Source organism: Pelophylax lessonae (genome assembly GCF_965119305.1).
Source record: "Pelophylax lessonae genome assembly, chromosome: 4".
NCBI lineage: Eukaryota > Metazoa > Chordata > Amphibia > Anura > Ranidae > Pelophylax > Pelophylax lessonae.
The window spans coordinates 121,354,175-121,380,856 of NC_138771.1; the positions used below are offsets into that span (position 1 = coordinate 121,354,175).

The window sequence follows — 26,682 nt, forward strand, 5'->3', positions numbered from 1 at the left end:
GGGGGGGGGAATCAGTGGCAGTGCTGATATTGAGTGATGGGATCAGTGTCACTCGGTTTCCCCTCCTTGGTAAGGCTAAGTGTATCTTTGGCTTTCTTCCTGTGTCTCCACTAACTCCTATTCCAACATTAAGTCTCCACACACAGTGGAGAGCTCCTCCCGCTTCATTCTACTGGCCCAGGCGGGTCAGCTGATTTTCTCTTTCAGTCTCCAGAGTCCCGACATCTCCCCACCCTACTGAACTCAATGGGCGGGCTGAGAGGGTGGGGGGGACTGTGTACTATCCCCTGGGTGGCGGCAGGCCCCCCACCCCCCACAGTGGCAGAACTCCAGGGCCCCCGTTGCAAGTGCAACTGCTGCGACCATGGTAGTTCTGCCACTGCATCAATGTGCCTCTGCATTTTTGGAGAAGGTCAGGGACTTTTTTAAATGCAAAATGCTTTTTTTGTTCAATAGAAAAGCTGCAGAAAAGCATGTAGTGCGTTTGTACCACGACTTACTGCCATTTGCGTTTTCAAATTTGCCTAACAACAATTCCCCCTCCAAAAAAAAGCATAAAAAAAATGAACTTAACTTTTAGGGATTTCCTCTCAAACCTGTGTACTTAAGGGACAGGAAGTGAACTGAAATCTCTCTAATGAGATGGATAAAAAAGAAAAAAAAAAATCAGACAGGGGTTCTAACCCTCTTTTGCTCTATCGAAAGTGAAAAAAAAATTGCCTATAGTTCTACTTTTAAGCAGTGCTCATGCAGTATATACAATCAAAAATCAAAACTATTGCATAAATGCATGGATGTAAATTCATAAATACACACAGACTTTAAAGTCAAACATTCACTCTTAATAAGGCTGCATTCACAGTTGAGCGTAGCGTTTTTTACCGCAATTTTACCGCGATTTTTACCGCGATTTTACCGCAATTTTTTCAGGCGTTTTTCATTGACATCTATCAAAAACGCTGGTAATCAGCCCAAAAAGAAGCTCATGTACTTTTTTCAGCTACAGGCGTTTTGCAAAACGCCCAGATGTGAACAGGGGCCATTTAAATGAATGGGGTTTTACTTGTTGGGCGTTTTGGAAGCGTTTCTTTTGAGCGTTTTTGGAGCTGAAAACGCCCAGGTGTGAATGGAGCCTAAAGGGTAACTCCAATTTTGTGGGAAAAGAAATAGCAAATAAAAAACGAATAATAATAATATAGCGTATACAATTGCAACACAAGTCATATTGTAATTGAATGTTATTAAATATGAAGTTTCCCTTTCAATCTGCAGTGCTGTAAATTTCTGTAACATGCAATGCAATGTGGCTACCTGGAGTTGTTCTGTATACAGAAAGTGTGCTGACCACACCCCAGAAACATCATTTCCTGACTGTGTGATTGGCTCACTGATTTTCCCAGAACTCTGCACTATGATACAAGTCAGTCATTTTTAGCGAGATACTCCCAATAGGAAAATCACGTCTAAAGGAATGCAAACCCTGTAACTTCCATTAGATTCACTAAGAGCCCATTCACACAGGGGCAACACGACTTGCCGGGCGACCTGTGAAGTCGCGGTGCACAGGGTGCACCGCGACCTCGGCGCGACATGCACGGACTTCATATCATTGAAGTCAATGTAAGTCGCCTCCCCAAAGTAGTACAGGACCCTTTTTCTAAGTTGGAGCGACTTGTGTTGCTCTTATTAGAACGGGTCCTGTGCTAATCAACGGCAGGCGACCCACCGCGACTTGTCAGGCGACCAAGTCGCCTGACAAGTCACGCTAGTGTGAATGGGGACTTACCACAGGGACACAGACAAACAAATAGTGAATAGAGATCACTCAGAAGGAAATGTTTTTTTTTTAACAAAAGTGGAGTTATACTTTAACTGAACAAAGTGCTGGAAACCACGCAGAAGCAGCCAGTGCAGCTTACCAGACTCAATGAGGTTGATTTCTGAAAGGCAAATAGACTGTGCACTCTGCAAGTGCAGTTGTTCCAGAGCTTAGTACAGGAGCAGAAGCTCTGCTGACTTTCATCATCCAATCACGTGAAAGCAAAAATGCTGTTTTTTTTTTAAGTTTTCCTTACACATGATTGGGTATTCTTTGCAAAGTGAAGCTTTACCACAGTTACTAATCTCTGGAGCAACAGCTTTGCAAAGTGCACAGTCTCTTTGCCTTTAGTAAATCAACTCCAATGTTTGCCATCAATAGAGGGAGTCCAGTGTTCTCTCTACAGGAACCACCCATTTTGGAACAGCTTTCATTACTATACTCCTCCCTGTTTGTTTTATCCTCATTGTTGCCAAACAAATGCACTAAAAAATGCATGAGAGGCATTTGTAGCACTTCCCTATTCACTTGAATGGGTCGTGGTTAGCAGGCTTGCCCTTCCGCTGATCGCAACATTATGGATAGTTTTTGCCATGAGTGCAAAGTAAAGCATTGCGTCCGCAGCACGTAAACATCCCCCTTCACTGCCATTGTAGCTTAAAGGGTAACTCCACTTTCGTGGGGGGGAAAAAAAATCACAAATAAAGAAAAAACAATATAGTGTATACAATTACAACAGAAATCATATTGTGATTGAATGTTATTAAACATTACCTTTCCTTTTCAATCTGCAGCTGTTGTAATTTTCTAAAAATGCAATGCAATATGGCTACCTGGAGCTATTCTGTACACAGAATGTGTACTGACCACACCCCAGAAACACCATTTCCTGCTTGTGTGATTGGCTCACTGATTTTCCCAGAAGTCTGCACTATGATACAAGTCAGATTTCTGGCATCCCCTGAAACAAAAATGTAATTTTTGGTGAGATACTCCCAATATCCAATAGGAACACGTCTAAAGGGATGCAGGCCCAGCAGATTTCCTCATTAGAGCCCTGCAGCTGCAAAGCTGATAGATAATTATGAAACCACTCCGATTAGACCCCCATTTAGCACAGAGGAGCAAACAGTGATTTCTTCAGAATACCAAAAGGTAGAAATCTGCAATAAAGTTTCTTGTTATTGTTAATCCTTGTAATGTACAGAGATCAGCAATCAAAAGTGGATTTACGCCTTAAGGGGGAGAGGCACTAAAAACATGGCTTACCCATCCATTTTAACGCCCTAGAAACCAAGCCCTAAGAAGAGCATCCACTTGTAGCAAGTTGAGTTATCAAGATATTCAGAGGACCAGTGCCGGGACAAAGTCATCTAGAGCCAGAGGCGAACATGCCAAATTGCGACCCCCCCCCCCCCCCCTTGCCAAGATGTATGATCATTATTTGTCAGTGAAAATCTCCTCACCCCAGATAAAAAATAAGATATCGAGCATTAATCTGCACACTCATCCCTTAGACATATATTCCCCCTCCTCCCAATACAAATCTGCCCCTGCTAAAATCCCCCTCCCAGAACAATTCTCTTTATATGCCCCTTGCACATCCACCCTCCCCTACAAAACTAAAAATTCCCCCTCCTAGCATACATCCTCTACTCCTTAAATTTGCCCTCCAAGCAAACCTCCCACCCCCTTCCAAAACAAATCCCCCCTCCTAACAAAATGCCCCCCAATCCTCTCTACTAAGACAAATCCTCCCCCCATAAAAATATTTCCCCTCTACCATATTACTTTTATAGCAGAAACCTCTCAAATCCCCTCCTCTAGCACAAATCCTCTTTCCCTCATCCTCCTTCTAACACAAATCCCCCCCAAATCACCACCAAATTTGCCCTCCTATAATAATTTTTACCCCAGTCAATCTCCAAATTCCCCTTCTCAACACAAGTCCCTCACCCCTCAATCTCCTTGTGGTGCCCCCCTGCCACCTCACATGTTACCACAGTGCCCAGGGCAGCCCCTCCTCCTGCCACCCCTTGTCCCGGCCCTGCAGAGGACTCTCTGTCATATTTATTCCAACTACAGAACACTTAGGAGGCATCAGAGAGTATATTTAATAACCCCCTCCCAACATTTCCCTTGGAGCCGGTTCACACTAATCCGACTCAAAGTCGCCCCGACTTTGGGCGACTTTGAAGTTGCCCGTGCAGCGCGACTTCATTGCGGCTTGCAAACGACTTCTCATAATAGTCAGTCAATGCAAGTCGCTCCGACTTCGCCAAAAAATAGTGCAGGAACCTTTTTCTAAGTCGGAGCGACTTGAGTCGCTCCGATTAGAACGGTTCCATTGCACAGCATTGGGAGCTACTCGCCAGGCGACCAAGTCGCCTGACAAGTCGGAGTAGTGTGAACCGGCTCTTACCCCTGGCTAGAAAAATATTTACTTTATCGCAGATGTCTCTGCAGTTAATATACACAAATAGAATTACTGTATAGTTCTTTCTTTGCATATTCTCGCTCCTCTAGATTCCCTCAGGCTTCATTCACATGTCAGCGTATCGATCGCGGGCAGAATCACCACGATTCCGCCCACGATCCGGAAATCATTGCAAATCGCGGGACACCTGTGCATTGCCCGTGATTTGCAATAGCACCCCAAACGCTGTGCGATGTTGCCGCGATTTGCGCCTACCGAATCGCGGTAACATCGTGCAAAAATAATTGCGGGACGCATGACGCCCAAAAAGGGTACAAGAGCTTCTTTGGGGCGTCATGCGTCCCGCGATTTTTTTTGCACGATGTTACCGCGATTCGGCAGGCACAAATCGCGGCAACATCGCACAGCGTTTGGGGTGCTATTGCAGATCACGGGCAACGCACAGGTGTCCCGCGATTTGCAATGATTTCCGGATCGCGGGCAGAATCGCTGTGATTCTGCCCGCGATCGATATGCTGACATGTGAATGAAGCCTCAGGCAGACAACAATGGTAGGTCTGCGTTTTTTAACCACTTGTCAAACAGCCGTCATAGTTTGACGGCAGCAGGTCGGCTCTGTCCCACGAAACGACGTACCTGTATGTCGCTTCGCAGGACCGCTAGTGGGGCCGCCCACACACATCGTTTGGCTACAGGGGGAGCCAATCAGTGGGTCCCGGTACACGCGATGTCCGCTGGGCACCCCCGATCGCTCCCCGTGGAGACAGAACTGCTGTTGTAAACATGGCAGACCTCTGTTCTGTCAGTAATGAACACAGGTCTCTGTGTTTATGCAGCAAGCCCATCCCCCACACATTACTAATAAAAAATAAATAAATAAAAATCACATAAATCTTTCCCCTACTTTGTAGACGTGATAACTTTTGCACAAATCAATCAAAATACGTTTATTGCAATTTCTTTTACCAAAAATATATAGCAGAATACAAATTTGCCTAAAATGTTGAAAAAAAAAATGACTGATTTTTTTATTTTTTTTTTTGGCAATGTTTTATAGCAGAAAGTAAAAAATATTGTTTTTTTTTCATAATTGTCACGTTTTTTTGTTTATAGCACAAAAAATAAAAATCGAAGAGGTGATCAAATACCACCAAAAGAAAGCTCTATTTGTGGGGGAAAAGAGGACATCAATTTTATGTGGGTACAGCGTTGCATTGCTGTGCAATTGTCTGTTTTAAAATAACGCAGTGCCGTATCGCAAAAAATGGCCTGGTCATTAGGGGGTAAAACCTTCCGGTCTAGGAGTGGTTAATCTGGGCAACAACAAACTGGCCAAAAAAAAACAAAAGCATAAAAAATACAAAATGCATCAAAAAACGCTGGGAAAAAAAAAATAGCAAAAAATAGCAATAGAAATAACAAAACTGACCTGGTGTGATCCGAGCCTTAGGTTACCTGTATGACTGCTTTGTGATCTCTGTGCACAGATATTAGACTCGCTGAATAATTAACAGACTTCATGTAACTTTCACAAACATTTTTTGATAGGGACCTTTGTACTTGTGATCAGTGTCCTAGTGTGAATATCCCACATATTGGAAAGGTGCCTAAGCGTGAGCTGCTTTCGGATTCGTAACACAGAATCCAAAATCTCCATCTAAGAACATGTGCTTTACGTGCTTACGTGTATAAACGCATGCAGATTAAGTCTAAACAAATGGAGGGAAAAATGAGCATTATGTACCCTTCTTACTTGTCTGTCTGCTCCATTTTGGCATTTCTTGAGATGAATGAACTCCTACGCATGCATGGGAGTGACATCATCTAGGCCCAGCCAATAAAAATGGCCAAAAATCTTTATCCAGAAGACTGGCTGAAGATGTCAGTGGCTGGTAAGGAAGCAACTCTGCAGTGGTAAAGCTGAGGTGAGTATAAGAGCCCATTCAGACAGGGGCGACACGACTTGCTGGGGCGACCTGTGAAGACCTCTGCGCGACATGCACGGACTTCATATAATTGATGTCAATGCAAGTCACCTCCAGGTCGCCCCAAAGTAGTACAGGACCCTTTTTCTAAGTCGGAGCGACTTGTGTCGCTCCTATTAGAACGGGTCCTGTGCTAATCAATGGCAGGCGACCGACCGCGACTTGTCAGGCGACCAAGTAGCCTGACAAGTCGCGCTAGTGTGAATGGACCCTTAGACTTGTGTATGATGAAAAAAATTATTTATTTTCCTTTTGTTTAGATTTATTAATCTAGCTATTTAGTTTAATGAAATTTGGTTAATATGTTCAATTCGTTTTCAGAATTCATATTTGTAATTCGTTTTATGTCTTTTTTTTTTAATTTTCTTCGAATTTACCAATTTTTTTTATTTATTTTTTTTATTTATTTATTTATTTATTTCGATTCGAAGTAGCACATTGTGAATCTGTTGGATCAAAATTTATTACAATGACTCTTTAAATCACCTTTGGCTTAACAAAAACAGCATTATTTCAAAATGGTACTCTAAAAACACACAGTCTTTGATTACAGAAATATGTTTACAGTTCAAATTTGAATGGAATTTGATGTAACATTCAATTTCAATTCAAATTTTGAAAATTTGGATGAATTTGGTTTCGTTATTCGGAGCATTCGGTAAACTTCTACTGTAATTCAGGTATTTGGATATAGCCGAATAATAAAAAATTTGTCCGAATATTTGTTCGGAACTAAACGAGCTGCACATGTCTAGTAGTGAGTATTAGTTCCACATTAACATGAGGATGTACAGCTCTCTTATTTAGCCATTTAGCCATTAGCCATTTTACTTTACTTTTTAAATCTCATTAGACTAAGCTAAAATTAACGTACATCACTTATACATAATGTAAATTCAAAATGAATCTTAAGAGCTATAAATTTGATTTCTGCTTTATATCTCATTATGGTATTTGCCATTTTTTAGTGACCCAGGACAGTAAAAACTCCGCTACCTTTTAGGCTTCATTCACATGGCCACAAAAATTTTATTGATCTTCTACATGTTTTTTCTAGCAAAACGTTCCTGCATAATGATCAGTAAATACTTGTGTAAATTGTCCTGTTTTCATCACCATCTGCATTCTGTGCTGAGAGTCTTGTATTCTTCCAGGGCTTCAACATACCCATTTACTGCTTGCTTCCGGTGTCTGTGTCAGTGCATATTGGAAAAGCACCCAAGAGGGAAAGAGCAAATCCCTTTCCACCATGCCAACAGCAATGTTAACCAACTATTGGCCCAGGGGAACAAACCCTGGATTGCAAGCAACACCTCAATAAAACTTATCGCAAACTTTCTCTTTCTCCTTAATTTTTACCAAGGGTGGTATGGAGAATTAACCTCCATCACCCATATATACAGGATCTCACAAAAGTGAGTACACCCCTCACATTTTTCTAAATATTTTATTATATCTTTTCATGTGAAAACACTGAAGAAATTACACTTTGCTACAATGTAAACTAGTGAGTGTACAGCTTGTATAACAGTGACAATTTGCTGTCCCCTCAAGCTATTATTGTCTAAACCGCTGGCAACAAAAATGAGTACACCCCTAAGTGAAAATGTCCAAATTGGGCCCAAAGTGTAAATATTTTGTGTGGTCACCATTATTTTCCAGCACTGCCTTAACCCTCTTGGTCATGGAGTTCACCAGAGCTTCACAGGTTGCCACTGGAGTCCTCTTCCACTCCTCCTTGAGGGGACAGCAAATTTACACTGTTGTACAAGCTTTACACTCATTACTTTACATTGTAGCAAAGTGCTGTCACATGAAAAGATATAATAAAATATTTACAAAATGTGAGGGGTGTACTCACTTTTGTGAGTTCTGTACATTGGATCAGCTTGACTGAAAGCCAGTATGCATGTCTGATATGCGGAGGGTTGTGGTGGTGCAGAGGAGGGCTGGTTACATCATGATCTTGGCCCCATCCAATCAAAACATGCCTTGTATTCATTGAAAAAAATTACAATTTAAAGTAGCGAGTATACAGCTTGTATAACAGTGTAAATTTGCTGTCCCCTCAAAATAACACACAGCCATTAATGTCTAAACTGCTGGCAACAAAAGTGAGTATACCCCTAAGTGAAAATGTCCAAATTGGGCCCAATTAGCCATTTTCCCTCCAACCTTGTGACTCGTTAGTGTTACAAGGTCTCAGGCGTTGCGTCATACGCTCACGCGTCACAACTTCCTCAGTACTTAGGAATCACGGCCGATCTAAGTGGGTGTCCCATCATTAAGAAGTTCATCACTTATATCCTTATGAGGACCTTCTTATGAAATATATACAGCTTATTGAACCAGTGGTAAGGTGAGAGGCTATCCATAAGTGTTGGTGGTGGTCACTTGAGCACTGAAGGGGGAAGCACCTGACAAGCACTTTTTTAGCAGATTTTGCACACTGGAATATATCCATGGACTTTCTGTTATAAAGTTTATACACTTGCACTGAATGTATATCACAACCTATTTTATTGAGATTATATGAATTTACATTGTGGGAATAATCTGCACTTTATTTCGCACATGTCACTTTATTTTTGATATTGTGGGCAATGATTTACTCCTATCAATTGCAGGCACTTAGTCAGCACGGTCACTTTGTTTCTAGTTATTGATGCACTTTTCACTTTAGCGCTGTATCCCTATTTGTTTGTTTTATTTTCTTTTCAGTGAAAAAGACTTGGTATAGCAGCTTTTATTTATATTTGTATATTGGCATTAGTTTTTTTGTATGCGCTGATTTACACACTATACACAATATGGCTTAACTCACACTAAATATTGGGCATGGCTTAGAGGGGTGTGGTTTAATAGAGTCTGAGGTGACTTACAAAGTGTAGAATGCAGTAATTTTAAATAGGGAATGTACAGTCTGGAGTGTGTGGCAGTGGGTATTATGTGCAGGAGAGGAGTGTAGAGTGTATGGAGGTGGGTAGTATGTGTAGAAGAGGAGTGCGGAGTGTATGGTGGTGGATAGTATGTACAGAAGAAGAGTATAGAGTGTATGGTGATGGGTATTATATGCAGGAGAAGAGTGTGGAGTGTATGTAGGTGGGTAGTATGTGTAGAAGAGGAGTGCAGAGTGTATGGTGGTGGGTAGTATGTGCAGGAGAGGAGCGCAGAGTGTATGTAGGTGGGTATTATGTGCAGGAGAGGAGCGCAGAGTGTATGGTGGTGGGTATTATGTGCAGGAGAGGAGTGCGGAGTGTATGGAGGTGGGTAGTATGTATAGAAGAGGAGTGCGGAGTGTATGGTGGTGGGTATTATGTGCAGGGGAGGAGTGCAGAGTCTATGTAGGTGGGTATTATGTGCAGGAGAGGAGTGCGGAGTGTATGGAGGTGGGTAGTATGTGTAGAAGAGGAGTGCGGAGTGTATGGAGGTGGGTAGTATGTATAGAAGAGGAGTGCGGAGTGTATGGTGGTGGGTATTATGTGCAGGAGAGGAGTGCGGAGTGTATGTAGCTGGGTAGTATGTGTAGAAGAGGAGTGCGGAGTGTATGGTGGTGGGTATTATGTGCAGGAGAGGAGTGCGGAGTGTATGGAGGTGGGTAGTATGTGCAGGAGAGGAGCGCAGAGTGTATGTAGGTGGGTAGTATGTGCAGGAGAGGAGTGCGGAGTTTATGGTGGTGGGTATTATGTGAAGGTGAGGAGTGCGGACTGTATAGAGGTGGGTAGAATGTGCAGGTGATGAGTGCGAAGTGTAAGGCTGTGGGAAGTATCTTCACGATGGTGTCAGTAGGGCAGTGGACAGTGTCAGTCGTTCTTTATTTTTATTAATTGTTTTATTTTTTTTTTACAATTTCATTTGCTTTTTGGGGGCCAGTGGATGGTGTCAGTAGGGCAGTAGACAGTGTAAATAGAGCAATGAACAGTCTCAGAATATTTGTATTCTTTTTTACAATTTTATATATTTAATAATATTTTTACAATTTATTTTTGTATTCATTTTTCAGCTGACAGCCGTGGGAGAGAGGAAAGGAGAAGTGGCTGTCAGCTGCTTTACTTAAAAAGCTAACCACACCGATCAATCCAACTATCAACCAGGGGATCATCTATGGGTGCAGTGTGGGTCACAGTGCCCCCCCCCCTCCCCGGGCCCGTGTGCAGTGGACACCCTGCACACATGGATGATACGCCACTGCTTATACGCTAAATTTGGTCGTACACAGAGCTAATAGCGGCCTAAGCGATCTGATTTCAGATCATGCAAATCCTGCATTACTGTCTGAATATTTCATAAAACATAAATGTAAACATTCTAAATTTTTTTTTTCATAGGAACTGGAAAAGTAATACTGTACCCCCAATAATGAGTCTGTGGACGTCCGCTATTGTGACACTTGTAATCACAGGTAAGACATGAGATATGTGTATATCCACCACTGAAGTTTTTTCCTTACCTTGTATATTATTATGAATGTACTTACTGTAAAAGCTTCTGAGCTCACCCATATTTGAATTTTTTAGTCAAAAGAAGCTAGAACGCAAATTGCCCACACTTCTGCAGTAAATCGGATGTAGGGGTGCATATCTCTTCTCACTGAGAAATGCTGCTATACTATCCTGCCCTTTATGCAATTTGTGTAGGCATACGGACTATACTCACCATAGAAATGAATATATCCTGGAATGAGAAGCTAATGTAGCCAGAACTTGGTGTAATAATTTAACCACTTAAGCCCCGGAAGATTTTACCCCCTTCCTGACCAGGGCCTATTTTGCGTGACTTTAACGGACAATTGCACGGTCGTGCGATGCTGTACCTAAACGAATTTGAAGTCCTTTTTTTCCCACAAACAGAGCTTTCTTTTGGTGGTATTTGATCACCTGTGCGATTTTTTTTTTTTTGATCATCCGCTATAAACATAAAAAGAGCGACAATTTTGCAAAAATAACAATATTTTTCACATTTTTTTATATGAAATTCCAAAAAAAAATGTAAAAATCAAAATTTTTTAACATTTTTGGCCAATTTGTTTTCTGCTACATATGTTTGGTAAAAAAAAAAATCACAATAAGCGTATTTTGATTGGTTTGCGCAAAAGTTATTGCGTTTACTAAGGGAAAGATTTTTGTAATTTTTGTTGTTTTTTTTTTAACGAGTAATGGCGGCGATCTGCGTTTTTTTTTTTTTTTTTTGCGGGACTACGACATTGCGGCGGACAGATCAGACCCTTGACTGATATTTCTGACACTTCTGGGGTTACCAGTGACATTACTACAGTAATCAGTGCTATACATATGCACTGTTACTGTAAAAATTACACTGGCAGGGAAGGGGTTAACTTTATTGGGGAAGGAGGGGTTAAGTGTGTCCCTAGGGGCGTGTTTCTAACTGTGATTGGATGTGGCTTTACATGTAACAGCACAGATCAACGGTCCTACATAGCAGGACCTTATGATCTGTGTTGTTACACAGGGGAGAGTGACAGGCGGCTTTGTTTACATTAGCCGCCTGCCTTTCTCCCTTCACAGCGGACGATCGCGAGTGACCGGCGGACATCGGGGTGACCGCATGCCCGTGTATTTGGGCCCATATAAATGAGCCCTTCTTATTCATTCTCTATATCAGTGTTAATTTTGGCAGCAAATTTCAATTTAGTTTTAGTTTTAGTCTTAGGACTAAAATGGCATTTTAGTTTTAGTCCCATTTTAGTCTTCTGCAAGTGTTTTAGTTTTAGTCGTATTTAGTCGACTAAAACTCCAGTACATTTTAGTCGACTGAAACGTCCTACATTTTAGTCGACAAAAACGTCCTACATTTTAGTCGACTAAAACTCATTTTAGTCATCTATAATCGAATGGGTGTAGTTCAATAGCAAGGCCCGAAGCGAGAAAAAAAAAAAAAAAAATAGCGCAGGGCAGACATGACCATGTGAAGAGGGGAGACAGGGCAGGTGTGAGTTAAATTAAATTGTTTTGAGTTGGGGGGTATTCAGGGATTGGTGTGTCAGGTTTGGGAGGGGTTGAGGTACAGTTAGGAGGGGTGGCCCCTCAGATTGGAGGTCAGTGGAAGTTCAACAGACGAAGGAAGAAGAAGCTTGGTCACCCACCTTTTTCACTGCAGAGCATCTCACCTCAGCTTCCCTGGTCTGTGATGGCGGATTTGGACGTTTTGCTGGAGCAAATTAAGGCCGCTGCCGCGGTGAAGGGGACTGAGTGGCTCCGGTCCCAGGTCTCCACGTTGATGGGGGTTCAGGACTCTGCACAGGATTCGGAGGGGCTTGCGGTCCCGCGGGCTCGGCGGTCACGGCCGCCGGAGCGTTTTTCACCGGACCCTTCCCCTCGAGCTCAGCGTCATCCTAGGAGCCCCGACAGGGACCCTTCAGGGCCGCCGGCTAAGCGTACTCCTGCTGCGGCCGTGCGCGCCTCTGGGAGGAATCCTCTGCATGGACGGAGCTCTGGGGGTAGTGGGGGGAGGCGGCCTTCGGTCTCTCCCCGTCCCTCTCGCCGGGGTGCTACTGGACTGGCGGGCTCCCCTACTGGCGATGCTCCGGTCGGAGGGGTGCCTCGGCGTGGGAGCGGCTTCATGGCGGCCGGTGGCAGCAGTGATCGGCGGGACTTGGAGTCGGCCTCGGCTGGGCGCAGAGAGATGACGCGGCGGGGCAAGTCACGTGGCCGGGTCATCGGAAGTTCGGCTGGTTCACAGAGGTCTCCGTCGGGCGGAGCTGGAGTACGGGGGCGGGGACGCCTGTCGCTCGGCTCTGCAGATGGCGGGAGTGCGACACCTGGTGGACGGATGTCGGCGGTGCCCGGGGACGATCGTTCGGAAGGCGAGGTGTCCGGATCGGATGTGGAAGAGGATGTCGGTGGTCGGTCGGCGACGAGGGAGGCTGGATCGGCGGCTGGGGGCGCCCCCCCTGGGCAGACAGGTGAGGTCACAATTCCTTCTCTGGCTTTGTCTGATTTGCGGGGCTTGTTTGATGTGGGGGGTGGGGGTGCTGGAGGGGCTCGGGGGGTGGGGGTGTCCCGGCCAGTGGGGGCGGGGACCCCGGAAGGGGATGATGATGGGGGTTTGAGGGGCTTCCTCCTGGGTCTACGGGACCTCTTGGGGCGTTTGCCTCCGGGGGACGGGGGCCGATTGTCTCCAGCGGCGGCTTGGGTGCCTCCGGCGGGGGGCTCGGGCACGGAGCCGGGGGGGGGCCCCGGGGCTGGCGGGGCCGTCTTCCACGGGGATAGTTGCGGGGGGGGCTGGGGCCCCTCCCCAGGTTGTTGGTGCGCCGGCAGTGGTGGCGGTGACGGCCGGGGCGGCGGGGGACAAGACCGGGACGGCGAAGGAGGGGAAGGCGGACGCTGTTCGCCTGGACGATTCAGCGAAAGGTGAGGTATATGTTTGTTTTGAGGGCCCGTTGGGGGCACATTTGAAGCAGGAAGTCCGGGAGAAGATCTGGAAGGGTGAGTACGTGGAAATCTTCACGCTGTTGCCCCTCGAGAAGTTTCACCTGGACAGGGTTAAACCGGAGGAGCGCAAGAAGGAGGACGAGGAGGCGCGACGCTATCGGCTTATCCCTCGGACCTTCGCCAATTGGCTGCAGGCCTTTGCCATTCTGGCGGGCGTCATAGGGGAAAAGGCGCCGGAAAACTGCTCGGCCCTGTTCTGCTACATGGACGCTGTAGGGGAAGCCTATCGGGTTTACGGGGGGTCGGCCTGGCTGCGGTACGACGAACAGTTCCGGCAGCGGAAGGCGGTTAGGCCGTCCTTGCGGTGGGACCACAAGGACATCAGCCTGTGGATGCGGCTCATGTCGTCTGCGAAGGCTCCGAATCAGTTTTTTCCAGGGGGGGCCGGTGGTTCTGCGACCCCGGGACAGCCGGCCGCAAAGAGGAGGGGTTTCTGCTGGCAATTTAATGAGGGTTCCTGTAAGTTCGGGGGCACATGTCGCTTCAAACATGAATGCTCCGGTTGCGGAGGTTCCCATTCCTTGGCTCGGTGTTTTAAGTCCGGAAAAGGGCGGTCCGGAGAGCCTTCGCACAAAGGGGACGACGCCGGTGAGGGTGGAAAGGCTGCGGCCTTTTCTAGATAGGTACCCCGATAGGGCGGCTGCCCGACTTCTGGGGGAGGGTTTTGCGGTGGGTTTTCGTATCCCTTGCTCTTTGGCCTCGGTGCCGCCGGTGGCGAGGAATTTGCGTTCGGCATTGCGCCACCCTTTGGTGGTGTCGGATAAGTTGCACAAGGAAGTGGCTCTCGGTCGCATGGCGGGCCCGTTCTCGGAGGTGCCGGTGCGTGACTTGGTGGTTTCGCCGTTGGGGGTGGTTCCCAAGAAGGAACCCAACAAGTTTCGCCTCATTCACCACCTCTCCTTCCCGAAGGGTGGGTCTGTGAATGACGCCATCGACCCCGATGCCTGTACGGTGTCTTACATTTCCTTTGACGCCGCGGTGGCCTGGGTGCGACATTATGGGCGGGGGGCCTTGATGGCCAAATCGGACATTGAGGCGGCGTTCAGGTTGCTCCCGGTTCACCCGGACAGTTTTCGATTGCTGGGCTGCCGGTGGCAAGGGGCGTATTATGTGGATCGCTGCCTTCCTATGGGCTGCTCCATATCGTGCGCGCTGTTTGAGACCTTCAGTTCCTTTGTGGAGTGGGTGGTTCGGGAGGTTTCCGGTGTGAATTCGGTGATCCACTATTTGGACGACTTTCTGTGTGTGGGCCCGCCCTCTTCCAACGGGTGCGCGATCCTGCTTGCCACGTTGCAGCATGTGGCCGGGAGCTTCGGCATTCCGTTGGCCCCAGACAAGACGGAAGGCCCGACCACGGTGCTCAGCTTCCTGGGCATTGTCGTGGATTCGGAGGCCATGGAGTGTCGCCTACCGGAGGATAAATTGAGGGCTTTGAGAGCTGAAATTGAAAGGGTGCTGGGTTTGCGCAAGATTCAGTTGCGCAGCTTGCAGTCGTTGCTGGGTAAATTGAATTTTGCCTGCCGCATTATGCCCATGGGCCGGGTTTTCTGCCGACGGCTGTCGGCGGCGACTTCGGGGGTGAAGTTGCCCACTCACTTCGTCAGGCTCAACAGGGAACACAGGGATGACTTGCGTCTGTGGCACGGTTTTTTGGCCACGTACAATGGTAGATCCTTGTGGATGGCCGGGCCGATCAGCAACTTTGATTTGGAACTGTTTACCGATGCTGCTGGTTCGGCGGGGTACGGGGCTTTTCACCGGGGGGCGTGGAGCGCCGCCCCTTGGCCGGGGACATGGCAGGTAGCGGGGCTGGTCAGCAACTTGGTGTTGCTAGAACTGTTCCCGGTGGTGGTGGCCCTGGAGATATGGGGGGCGGAGTTCAGGAACCTGAAGGTTCGCCTCCATTGCGACAATCTCGGGGTGGTTCAGGTGATCAACCGCGCGTCGGCTTCGTCTCAGCCGGTGGTGCGCCTCCTCAGGTATTTGGTTTTGCGGTGTCTACGGTTGAATGTTTTCCTGTACGCTGTGCACATTCCGGGGGTTAAGAATGATATTGCTGACGCGCTGTCTCGTTTTCAGTGGGACAGGTTCCGGGAGTTGGCACCGGCAGCGGAGCAACGCGGAGTCACGTGTCCGGAGTGGCTATGGGGGATTGCCTTGGGGTCCTCGCTGGATGGATCAGGAAGTCGGTGAGCGAGTCCACGTGGTCGGCTTATTGCAAGGTATGGTTGGAGTGGCTGGAGGTGTTGCGGGTGGCATCGGTGGATCCTCTGGGTCCGGAGGTCAGGTGGGTGTTACTTTCTTTTGTCTCTGATCATTTTGAGAGGGGCGCGTCGGCTTCTGCTGTGGCTCGCAAGTTGTCCGGCTTGGCCTTTCTGTTTAAATTTCTGGGTTGTCAGGATTACACGAAGGACTTCGTGGTGAGACAAGCGTTACGGGGTTATTCCAGGGCTTATCGGAGGAGGGACACTAGGCGCCCGGTGTCCTTCGCTCTTTTGCAGGACGTCTGCCGGCAATTGGGGGAGCACTGCGCCTCGAGTTACGAGGTGGTGTTGTTTAAGGCGGCCTTTTCTCTCGCTTTTTTCGGGGCTTTCCGGATTGGGGAATTGGTCAGCTCCTCCCGGACGGTGCCGGGGGGCCTATTGGGTCAGGATGTCTCTGTCGGTCGGGAGGGGGTTACTATCCTCCTTCGACGGTCCAAAACGGACCAGAGTGGCAAGGGGGTCCGTGTCCGGTTGTTCGCGGTGCCGTCTTCGCCGCTGTGCCCGGTAGGAGCGGTTCGGGATTACTGGGCAATCCGCCCTTCGCGGCCCGGTTCATTTTTGATGCATGCGGACGGGTCGTCGTTATCTCGTTTTCAATTTGTATCGGTGTTCAGAAGGTGTGTGGGCTCTTTGGGTTTGGATGCCAGTAGGTTTGCATCTCATTCCTTTCGGATCGGGGCGGCCACTGAGGCTGCACGCTGGGGATTGAACGACGATGCGGTCAAACGCATTGGGCGCTGGGAGTCTAGGAGGTTCTTGTTGTACGTTCGTCCACAGCTGTTGGTGTAGGGTATGTGCGGGGGGTGGATTTGTCGCTGGGGGGGTGTGGGCCCGGCTGGTTATCTGAGTATTGGTTGTTTTTCTTTTCCTTTTGTCCCCTTTTCTTGTAGGTTTGGAACCCTGCCTTGTTTGGATCGTGGGACACTCGTATGTTTTCTGGGGGGCCCGGAGAGCTGATGTGCGTCCTAATGGTAGACAACTTGGTTTTTCTCGGCACGAGGCTTGTGTCAGGTGGCTGGGGGTGCCGGGGCTTACTTGGGGCAGGGTCCTTCCCGAAGTGCATCGTTTCGCCCGGTTGGACAGGCAGCCAGATGTTTTGGTGCTGCATGCCGGGGGCAACGATTTGGGGGCCAGGTCCGCGCGGGCCTTGATCAGGGACATCAAGTTGGATTTCCTTCGGCTGCGCACGGCTTTTCCGGCACTGCTTGTAGTTTGGTCGGATATGGTGGCCCGCACGTCCTGGCGCATGGCCAGGTCGGTCGCGCGCCTTAATAAGGCTCGGATTAAGTTGAACAAGGAAGTGGGGCGCTTTGTGTGTCGGAATGGGGGGTTGGTGGTTCGCCACCTGGAGTTGGAAGTGGACACATGGCGGTATCTGCGGGATGATGGAGTCCACCTCAATGCGGTGGGTATAGATTTATGGGCCCTGGGATTACAGGATGGGATCCAGCGAGCCTTGAGGGTTTGGAGGGGCACGCAAGGGTAAGGTGTCACCCTTGGGTGCTGGTGGCGTTTTGTTGGTCTTTGCTGGCGGGGGAGGTGAACAGTTTAGGATAAGGGTATGGTTGGGACTCATCGTTGGTATGGGTCCCTATGGTGCATTCCATTTAATGTCAGTTTAAATGGAATTCAAAATGGTGGCACTGCGGGGAGTGGTTTGTCTCCGAGCCGGTGACGCGGCTGGAGGCCTATCAGGGCACAGGTCCCGCAGTGCAGGATTTGGAATTATTTGGAGGAGCCTCAAAGACCAACAGGCCTAATGACTGATTGTTTTATGTTTGTAAGGAATGTTTTTTCTCCTTATGTTAATTTTAAGGTAAAAGGGTTAATAAAATGGCTGCTGTGGCCAATTAACTCCAAGCACGGTGTGGTCTCAATTATTTAGGTAAAGGGAAAGGTTTATGGCATGGGGGTGGAGCCTTTGGCTTTAAGCAGCCTAAGAGTCTGGGGGTGACATCTATTCTACATTGGTCATGTAATTTGTAATGCATTATTTAAGCATTTCTCTACAATTTCCAAACTCATACTACTGCTGCTCCTGGAGTGAAAAATCTAATATGTTATTATTTATGGTATTAAGCTTTGAGCATGCACCAATGTTAATTTTGGCAGCAAATTTCGATTTAGTTTTAGTTATAGTCTTAAGACTAAAATGCCATTTTAGTTTTAGTCATATTTTAGTCATCTGAATTGTTTTAGTTTCAGTTGTATTTTAGTCAACTAAAATTGTGTTAATTTAGTCGACGAAAACGTTTTAGTCGACAAAATTAACACTGCTCTATATGCTGCTATGCATTGTATTAATACCATTCAATATGTTTTCCACACTGTACAAAATACAATCTCAACAAATATCTAAAACCCAAAACAAAAATGTATTGTGTTGCTGCCTATTAGTACATAGAGGTGGTGCCAGGGGCGTACCTAGAGCATTTGGCACCCGGGGCGGATCCTATATCTGGCACCCCCCCCAGGCAACGAACATTGACGTGTCATGTGTAAAATGTATGGAGACCCCCTTTTACATTACACAGCCCCCGTACCCCTGGACCCCTTTACATTACACAGCCCCCATACCCCTGGACCCCTTTACATTACACAGCCCCTGTACCCCTGGACCCCTTTACATTACACAGCCCCCTTACCCCTGGACCCCTTTACATTACACAGCCCCTGTACCCCTTTACATTACACAGCCCCCTTACCCCTGGACCCCTTTACATTACACAGCCCCTGTACATTACACAGCCCCCTTACCCCTGGACCCCTTTACATTACACAGCCCCCTTACCCCTGGACCCCTTTACATTACACAGCCCCTGTACCCCTGGACCCCTTTACATTACACTGCCCCCTTACCCCTGGACCCCTTTACATTACACCGCCCCCTTACCCCTGGACCCCTTTACATTACACAGCCCCCTTACCCCCTTTACATTACACAGCCCCTGTACCCCTGGACCCCTTTACATTACACTGCCCCCTTACCCCTGGTCCCCTTTACATTACACAACCCCCCATTGGAACCCTTTACATTACACAGCCCCATCCCCCATACAACCCTTTACATTACACAGCCCCCCAATATAACCCCTTTACAATACAAAGCCCCCACTAATAGAACCCCTCTACAATAAATCGCCCCCATAGAACCCATATACAATACAAAGCCCCCCCCATAGAACCCCTATACAATACAAAGCCCCCCCCATAGAACCCCTATACAATACAAAGCCCCCCCATACAACCCCTATACAATACAAAGCCCCCCCCCATACAACCCCTATATAATACAAAGCCACCCCCCCCCAAAAGAACCCCTTTACAATACAAAGTCACCCCCCCCTCAAAATAACCCCTTTACAATACAAAGCCCCCCCGCCCCCCCCCCTCAAAATAACCCCTTTACAATACAAAGCCCCCCCCCCGCCCCCCCTCAAAATAACCCCTTTACAATACAAAACCCACCCGCCCCCCCCCCTCAAAATAACCCCTTTACAATACAAAGCCCCCCCCCCTCAAAATAACCCCTTTACAATACAAAGCCCCCCCTCGCCCCCCCCCCCTACCTTTTTAGGAGGAGAGCGGAGGAGGAGGAACTGTTTAAAGCAGAGAGGATGTGAGAGACTCACTGTCACTCCCGAGCCCTGAATACACAGCGATCGGCGCCTCGGCGGGAACTGCAGAAGTTACTATGCTGGTTAATGAGCAGGTGATTGGTTGATAGGCGGTCCTAGCAACCAATCGCCTTCTCATTAACCAGCATAGTAAACTGCGGCAGCGCAGATCGCTGTGTATTCAGGGCTCGGGAGTGACAGTGAGTCTCTCACATCCTCTCTGCTTTAAACAGTTCCTCCTCCTCCGCGGTGGAAGCAATCTGGCGGCCGGCCCCGGGTGTCACCCTGATCTTCCCTGACACACTGACACCCCCCTAATGTGTGGCACCCGGGGCGTACCGCCCCCCCCGCCCCCCCTATTGGTACGCCACTGGGTGGTGCATTAGGAGAAGGCACAGTGTTCTGTAGTCCTAAAACATTTCCTGTCCTAGGGTAACAATGCTGCTCATACATACAGTAAGTATAGTAGTTGTACAATCCATTAGATTGTAAGCTCTTCTGAGCAGCGCCCTCTTGATCCTCTTGTATTTTATTGTATTGTAACTGTATTGCCTCCCTCTAACACTGTAAAGCGCTACGTAAACTGCTGGCGCTATAGAAATCCTGAATAATAATAATAATAATATAGTACAGTGAGTGAGCATAGCCCCATAGGGCAGAGAGTGTGTTACTGGCAGGATCTGCAAGTGAAAAAAAAAAAAAGCCTGAAACAAGAAAACCAACACAACTACAACATCCAAAACCTGGTAAGCTACAATACATAACATTTTTTTCTTGGGTTTAGAAATTTGCCCTTATTTTTTCAATCCAAAGTTTGTCGTAAAAAGCCAACTGTGACACAGACTGTCACTGCTGTGCTGCCTCTTTAGAACACACACACAGTTCTTGGAACTCCATCGTGTTTAAAAAAAAATTGTCATAAAAGACTGTAAACATATAGTAAAAACACATCTATAAAAAACATATAAAATTTATTACAGTTTCTATTAGTAGAATAGACCTATTATACTTGACATTTCCTAAACACTGTAAAATCATCATTAAATACCAGTCCCTCCAAACCTAAGTGTTCCAATTGTGATCTGCAATTATAATATATCTTATTAAAGATGTTTTATTACAGGGTGATGGATTTGTGCCACAATGTGCCATGCCTTTGTTCTACAGAGGGTTAGGCTCGGTTTCCACTAGTGCGGCTTGCTGTGCGACTTGACACATGTCAAGTTGCACAGCAATTCAAAAGCCATTGTTTTCAATTCGGGCCGTTTCCACTGTCGCGACTTGAGTTGCGGCGACTTCAAAAGTAGTTTGTGCACTACTTTTGAGCCGGCTTCAGTGCGACTTCCCTCTATAATGAGGGACAAGTCTCACTGAAAGCCGCAAACCACTTTAGCTACGAAGTCGCGCTAGAAGTAGCACGACTTCGTAGCCTTGTAGTGGAAACCGAGCCTTACTGTAAATCTTTTTATTTTGATGGATTGTTTCATTTGTTTATTTACTCACTCACTGATTGTCATTTAACATGCAGTAATTATGGTACATTTCCTTTCTTTCAGCTTCCAGATTTGGATATGTATTAACAACTGATTCCACATCAAGTCCCTCCATTGCCCCCACTTCACTATCTACTACAGAAATCACCAACAACAGTGATTCATCATCTACAACAATTATACTATCCAACACATTGGACCAAACATTATCAACAATACTTGCCTCTGATATCCCAACGTCATTAACGTTCAATTCTCTGTTAACAACTACATCAGCCTCTGACTCTCACACTACATTAGCACCAGATACATCAGTCACAAGTCCTACATCCCTACCACCAGTCCCATTAGAATCCAATGCCACTACGTTAGCACCATCTTCATCAGTCACAAATTCAACTTCTTCATTACCAGTCCCATTAGAATCCAATGCCACTACATTAGCACCAGCTTCATCGGCCATAAATTCTACATCTTCACTACCAGTCCCATTAGAATCCAATGCCACTACATTAGCACCAGCTTCATCAGTCACAAGTTCTACAGTTTTTCTACCACTCACATTAGAATCCAATGCCACTACATTAGCACCAGCTTCATCAGTGACAAATGCTACATCTTCACTACCAGTCCCATTAGAATCCAATACCACTACATTAGCACCGGTTTCATCTGTCACAAATTATACATCTTCACTATCATCTTCAATAGAATCCAATGCCACTACGTTAGCACCAGCTTCATCAGTCACAAATTCTACATCTTCACTACCAAACCCATTAGAATCCAATGCCACTACATTAGCACCGGCTTCATCGGTCACAAATTCTACATCTTCACTACCAGTCCCATTAGAATCCAATGCCACTACATTAGCACCAGCTTCATCAGTCACAAGTTCTACAGTTTTTCTACCACTCACATTAGAATCCAATGCCACTACATTAGCACCAGCTTCATCAGTGACAAATGCTACATCTTCACTACCAGTCCCATTAGAATCCAATACCACTACATTAGCACCGGTTTCATCTGTCACAAATTCTACATCTTCATTACCAGTCTTAGTAGAAGCTAATGCCACTACATTAGCACCAGTTTCATCGGTCACAAATTATACATCTTCACTATCATCTTCAATAGAATCCAATGCCACTACGTTAGCACCAGCTTCATCAGTCACAAATTCTACATCTTCCCTACCAAACCCATTAGAATCCAATGCCACTACATTAGCACCGGCTTCATCGGTCACAAATTCTACATCTTCACTACCAGTCCCATTAGAATCCAATGCCACTACATTAGCACCAGCTTCATCAGTCACAAGTTCTACAGTTTTTCTACCACTCACATTAGAATCCAATGCCACTACATTAGCACCAGCTTCATCAGTGACAAATGCTACATCTTCACTACCAGTCCCATTAGAATCCAATACCACTACATTAGCACCGGTTTCATCTGTCACAAATTCTACATCTTCATTACCAGTCTTAGTAGAAGCTAATGCCACTACATTAGCACCAGTTTCATCGGTCACAAATTATACATCTTCACTATCATCTTCAATAGAATCCAATGCCACTACGTTAGCACCAGCTTCATCAGTCACAAATTCTACATCTTCACTACCAAACCCATTAGAATCAAATGCCACTACATTAGCACCGGCTTCATCGGTCACAAATTTTACATCTTCAATACCAGTCCAATTACAATCCAATGGAACTACATTAGCACCAACTTCATTAGTCACAAATTCCACATCTTCACTACCAGTCCCATTAGAATCCAATGCTACTACGTTAGCACCAGCTTCATCGGTCACCAATTCTACATTTTCACTACCAGTCTCATTACAATCCAATGCCACTACATTAGCATCATCTTCATCGGTCACAAATACTACATCTTCACTACCGTCTCCATTACAATCCAATGCCACTACCTTAGCACCAGCTTCATCAGTCACAAATTTTACATCTTCAATACCAGTCCCATTACAATCCAATGGAACTACATTAGCACCAGCTTCATTGGTCACAAATTCCACATCTTCACTACCAGTCCCATTAGAATCCAATGCTACTACGTTAACACCAGCCTCATCAGTCACCAATTCTACATCTTCATTACCAATCTCATTACAATCCAATGCCACTACATTAGCACCATCTTCATTGGTCACAAATGCTACATCTTCACTACCGGTCCCATTACAATCCAATGCCACCACCTTAGCACCAGCTTCATCAGTCACAAATTCCACATCTTCACTACCAGTCCCATTAGAATCCAATGCTACTACGTTAGCACCGGCTTTATCGATCACAAATTTTACATCTTCAATACCAGTCCCATTACAATCCAATGGAACTACATTAGCACCAACTTCATTGGCCACAAACTCCACATCTTCGTTACCTGTCCCATTACAATCCAATGCTACGACGTTAGCACCAGCCTCGGCCTCATCGGTCACCAATTCTACATCTTCACTACCAATCTCATTACTATCCAATGCCACTACATTAGCACCATCTTCATCGGTCACAAATGCTACATCTTCACTACCGGCGCCATTACAATCCAATGCCACCACCTTAGCACCAGCTTCATCAGTCACAAATTCCACATCTTCACTACCAGTCCCATTAGAATCCAATGCTACTACTTTAGCACCGGCTTCATCGATCACAAATTTTACATCTTCAATACCAGTCCCATTACAATCCAATGGAACTACATTAGCACCAACTTCATTGGCCACAAACTCCACATATTCATCACCTGTCCCATTACAATCCAATGGCACTACATTAGGACCGGCTTCATCAGTCACACATTCTACATCTTCACTACCAATCTCATTAGAATCCAATGCCACTACGTTAGCACCAGCTTCATCAGCCACCAATTCTACATCTTTACTGCCAATCCCATTACAATCCAATGGAACTACATTATCACCAACTTCATTGGTCACAAATTCCACATCTTCACTACCAGTGTCATTAGAATCCAATGCTACTACGTTCGCACCAGCTTCATCGGTCACCAATTCTGCATCTTCAATACCAGTCCCATTACAATCCAATGGAACTACATTAGCACCAACTTCATTGGTCACAAATGCTACATCTTCACTACCAGTCCCATTACAATCCAATGCCACTACCTTAGCACCAGTTTCATCAGTCACAAATTCTACATCTTCACTACCGACCCCATTAGAATCCAATGCCACTACGTTGGCACCGGCTTCATCGGTCACAAATTCTACATCTCTATTACCAGTCCCATTACAATCCAATGGAACTACATTAGCACCAACTTCATTAGTCACAAATGCTACATCTTTACTACCAGTCCCATTAGAATCCAATGCCACTACGTTAGCAACGGCTTCATCGGTCACAAATTCTACATCTTCATTACCAGTCCCATTACAATCCAATGGCACTACATTAGCACCAGCTCCATCAGTCTCAAATGCTACCTCCTCTCTACCAATCTCATTCGACACCAATTCAACTACATTAGCACCAGCCACAGCAAACTCAAATGCCATCACTTCACTGCCAGTCTCATTAAATTCAAATGTCACCACATCCACCACATCTACAGTGACCACTAATGACACTACTTCATCACTGGTTACATTAATTTCTAATGTAGCCACGTCCTCACAGGCACAGGCAGTTTCTACTACGATCAACACATACAGCACAAGCACCATGCAAACAACCACTGCCATACCTACTGCCACTGCCATACCTACTGCCTCCTCTCTACCAATCTCATTAGACCCCAATGCAACTACATTAGCACCAGCCACAGCAAACTCAAATGCCATCACTTCACTGCCAGTCTCATTAAATTCAAATGTCACCACATCCACCACATCTACAGTGACCACTAATGACACTACTTCATCACTGGTTACATTAATTTCTAATGTAACCACGCCCTTACAGGCACAGGCAGTTTCCACTACGATCAACACATACAGCACAAGCACCATGCAAACAACCACTGCCATACCTACTGCCACTGTGCCTTTGGAATTTAAGATTGTCAATAAAGTATTTGATAATGATTTGCGGAACCAATCATCTAGCAAATATATAGACCTGAAGAATCAGGTAGAGAATGAGGTAAGGATACTTGATATCATTTTTTTTGTAATTTATTTTGTCACCAGACATCAACAGCTCCAGCACAAATGCAGAGTTACTTTTAAAAGGTTTTTCCGTTTAAACCTGATTTTATTTACACCTATAAATGATGGGTGGAAGATAATGATGAAAAATTGAGAAAAAAAGAAACGTGGATTTTGCAGGCACTGGATATTTAAAAATATAACATTTTATTAAATAATTCATATAAAATCATCAACAAAGAGTCACAAAAGACACATAACAATGTAATATCCCATGTATGGAAGAAAACATATTAATAACAACAACAGATTTGGTAGTTACATTGTTGATAAGGTGGTGGGCTAATACACAAAAAGATAGCAATAAAGATTCAATGATACTTCACATCGAAGCAATCCTGACCGCAGGTGACAGGGAGATATGCCAGAAGATCGGACGATGTGTTTAGCAATAGGTCATAGAGTTCCATTGAGCCATAGTGCTCTAGCATCCAGTATCCAGTGCCTGCAAAGTCCACGTTTCTTTTTTTCTCCATTTTTTAAATTTCAATAGGATGTGGCACCAATTACGCTATATAGACACCCAGGATACCGCTACCTGGGAGCTCACTTAATTTACTCCTGAAGATAGTGATGATCGAATCAGGATAATTGCTGACTGCTTAATTTTTTTTTTTTATTTGAATATTTTGTGCGTTTTTTTTTTTTTTTTTCATTTGAAGAGATTCATATAATTCATGACTCTGAATAACTAACATTCATGAATAGTGGATTCATTATAAAGAAGTCAGTTGCAGGTACTATCCACACCAAGACTTTCAAATGGCAGTGAGAAAATGAAGATATTTCCTAAAGTACACATATGCCCAGACGTGGACATTAGATATGGACATTTTTTATGAATTAGAATCAGAATACAAGCAGTAAATAGAGCTTGAAAACAAGCTCCCAATGAACTACACTATATTATCAAAAATATTGGGACACCTGCCTTTACTTGTACACAAATTGTAATGGCATCACAGTCTTAGTCCGTAGGGTTCAATATTGAGTTGGCCCACTCTTTGCAGCTGTAATAGCTTCAGGTCTTCTGGGAAGGCTATTCACAAGGTATAGGAGTGTGTCTATGGGAATGTTTGACCATTCTTCAAGAAGTGCATTTGTAAGGTCCGCCACTGATGTGGACGAGAAGGCCTGGCTCGCAATCCCTGCTCTAATTCATCCCAAAAGTGTTCTGTCGGGTTGAGGCTTTAATTATCCAAATATAGACTGGGCAGAAGGAACCGCGCATTCAGCCAAGGCTCGGCAGTTCCTAAATGTTTTGCAGGACAATTTTATGGGTCAGATGGTGAACGCACCGACAAGAAACAATGCGGTACTTGACCTACTGATTACCAACAATACAGACCTGCTCATGGATATAGAAATACGTGGCAACTTAGGAAACAGTG

At 45.8% G+C, this 26,682-nt stretch overlaps 1 protein-coding gene across 1 annotated transcript in view; it reads left to right on the plus strand.

Moving 5' to 3' along the window:
- Positions 1 to 24,053: 24,053 nt before the first annotated feature.
- Positions 24,054 to 26,682, plus strand: part of LOC309554552 (uncharacterized protein) — a gene marked incomplete at both ends in the record, with an annotated part of 66,243 nt that continues 63,614 nt past the window's right edge. The window contains one exon of the mRNA XM_082256292.1: positions 24,054 to 25,226. Coding sequence (XP_082112418.1) covers positions 24,054 to 25,226 — 1,173 coding nt within the window. The remainder of the gene's footprint in view (positions 25,227 to 26,682) is intronic.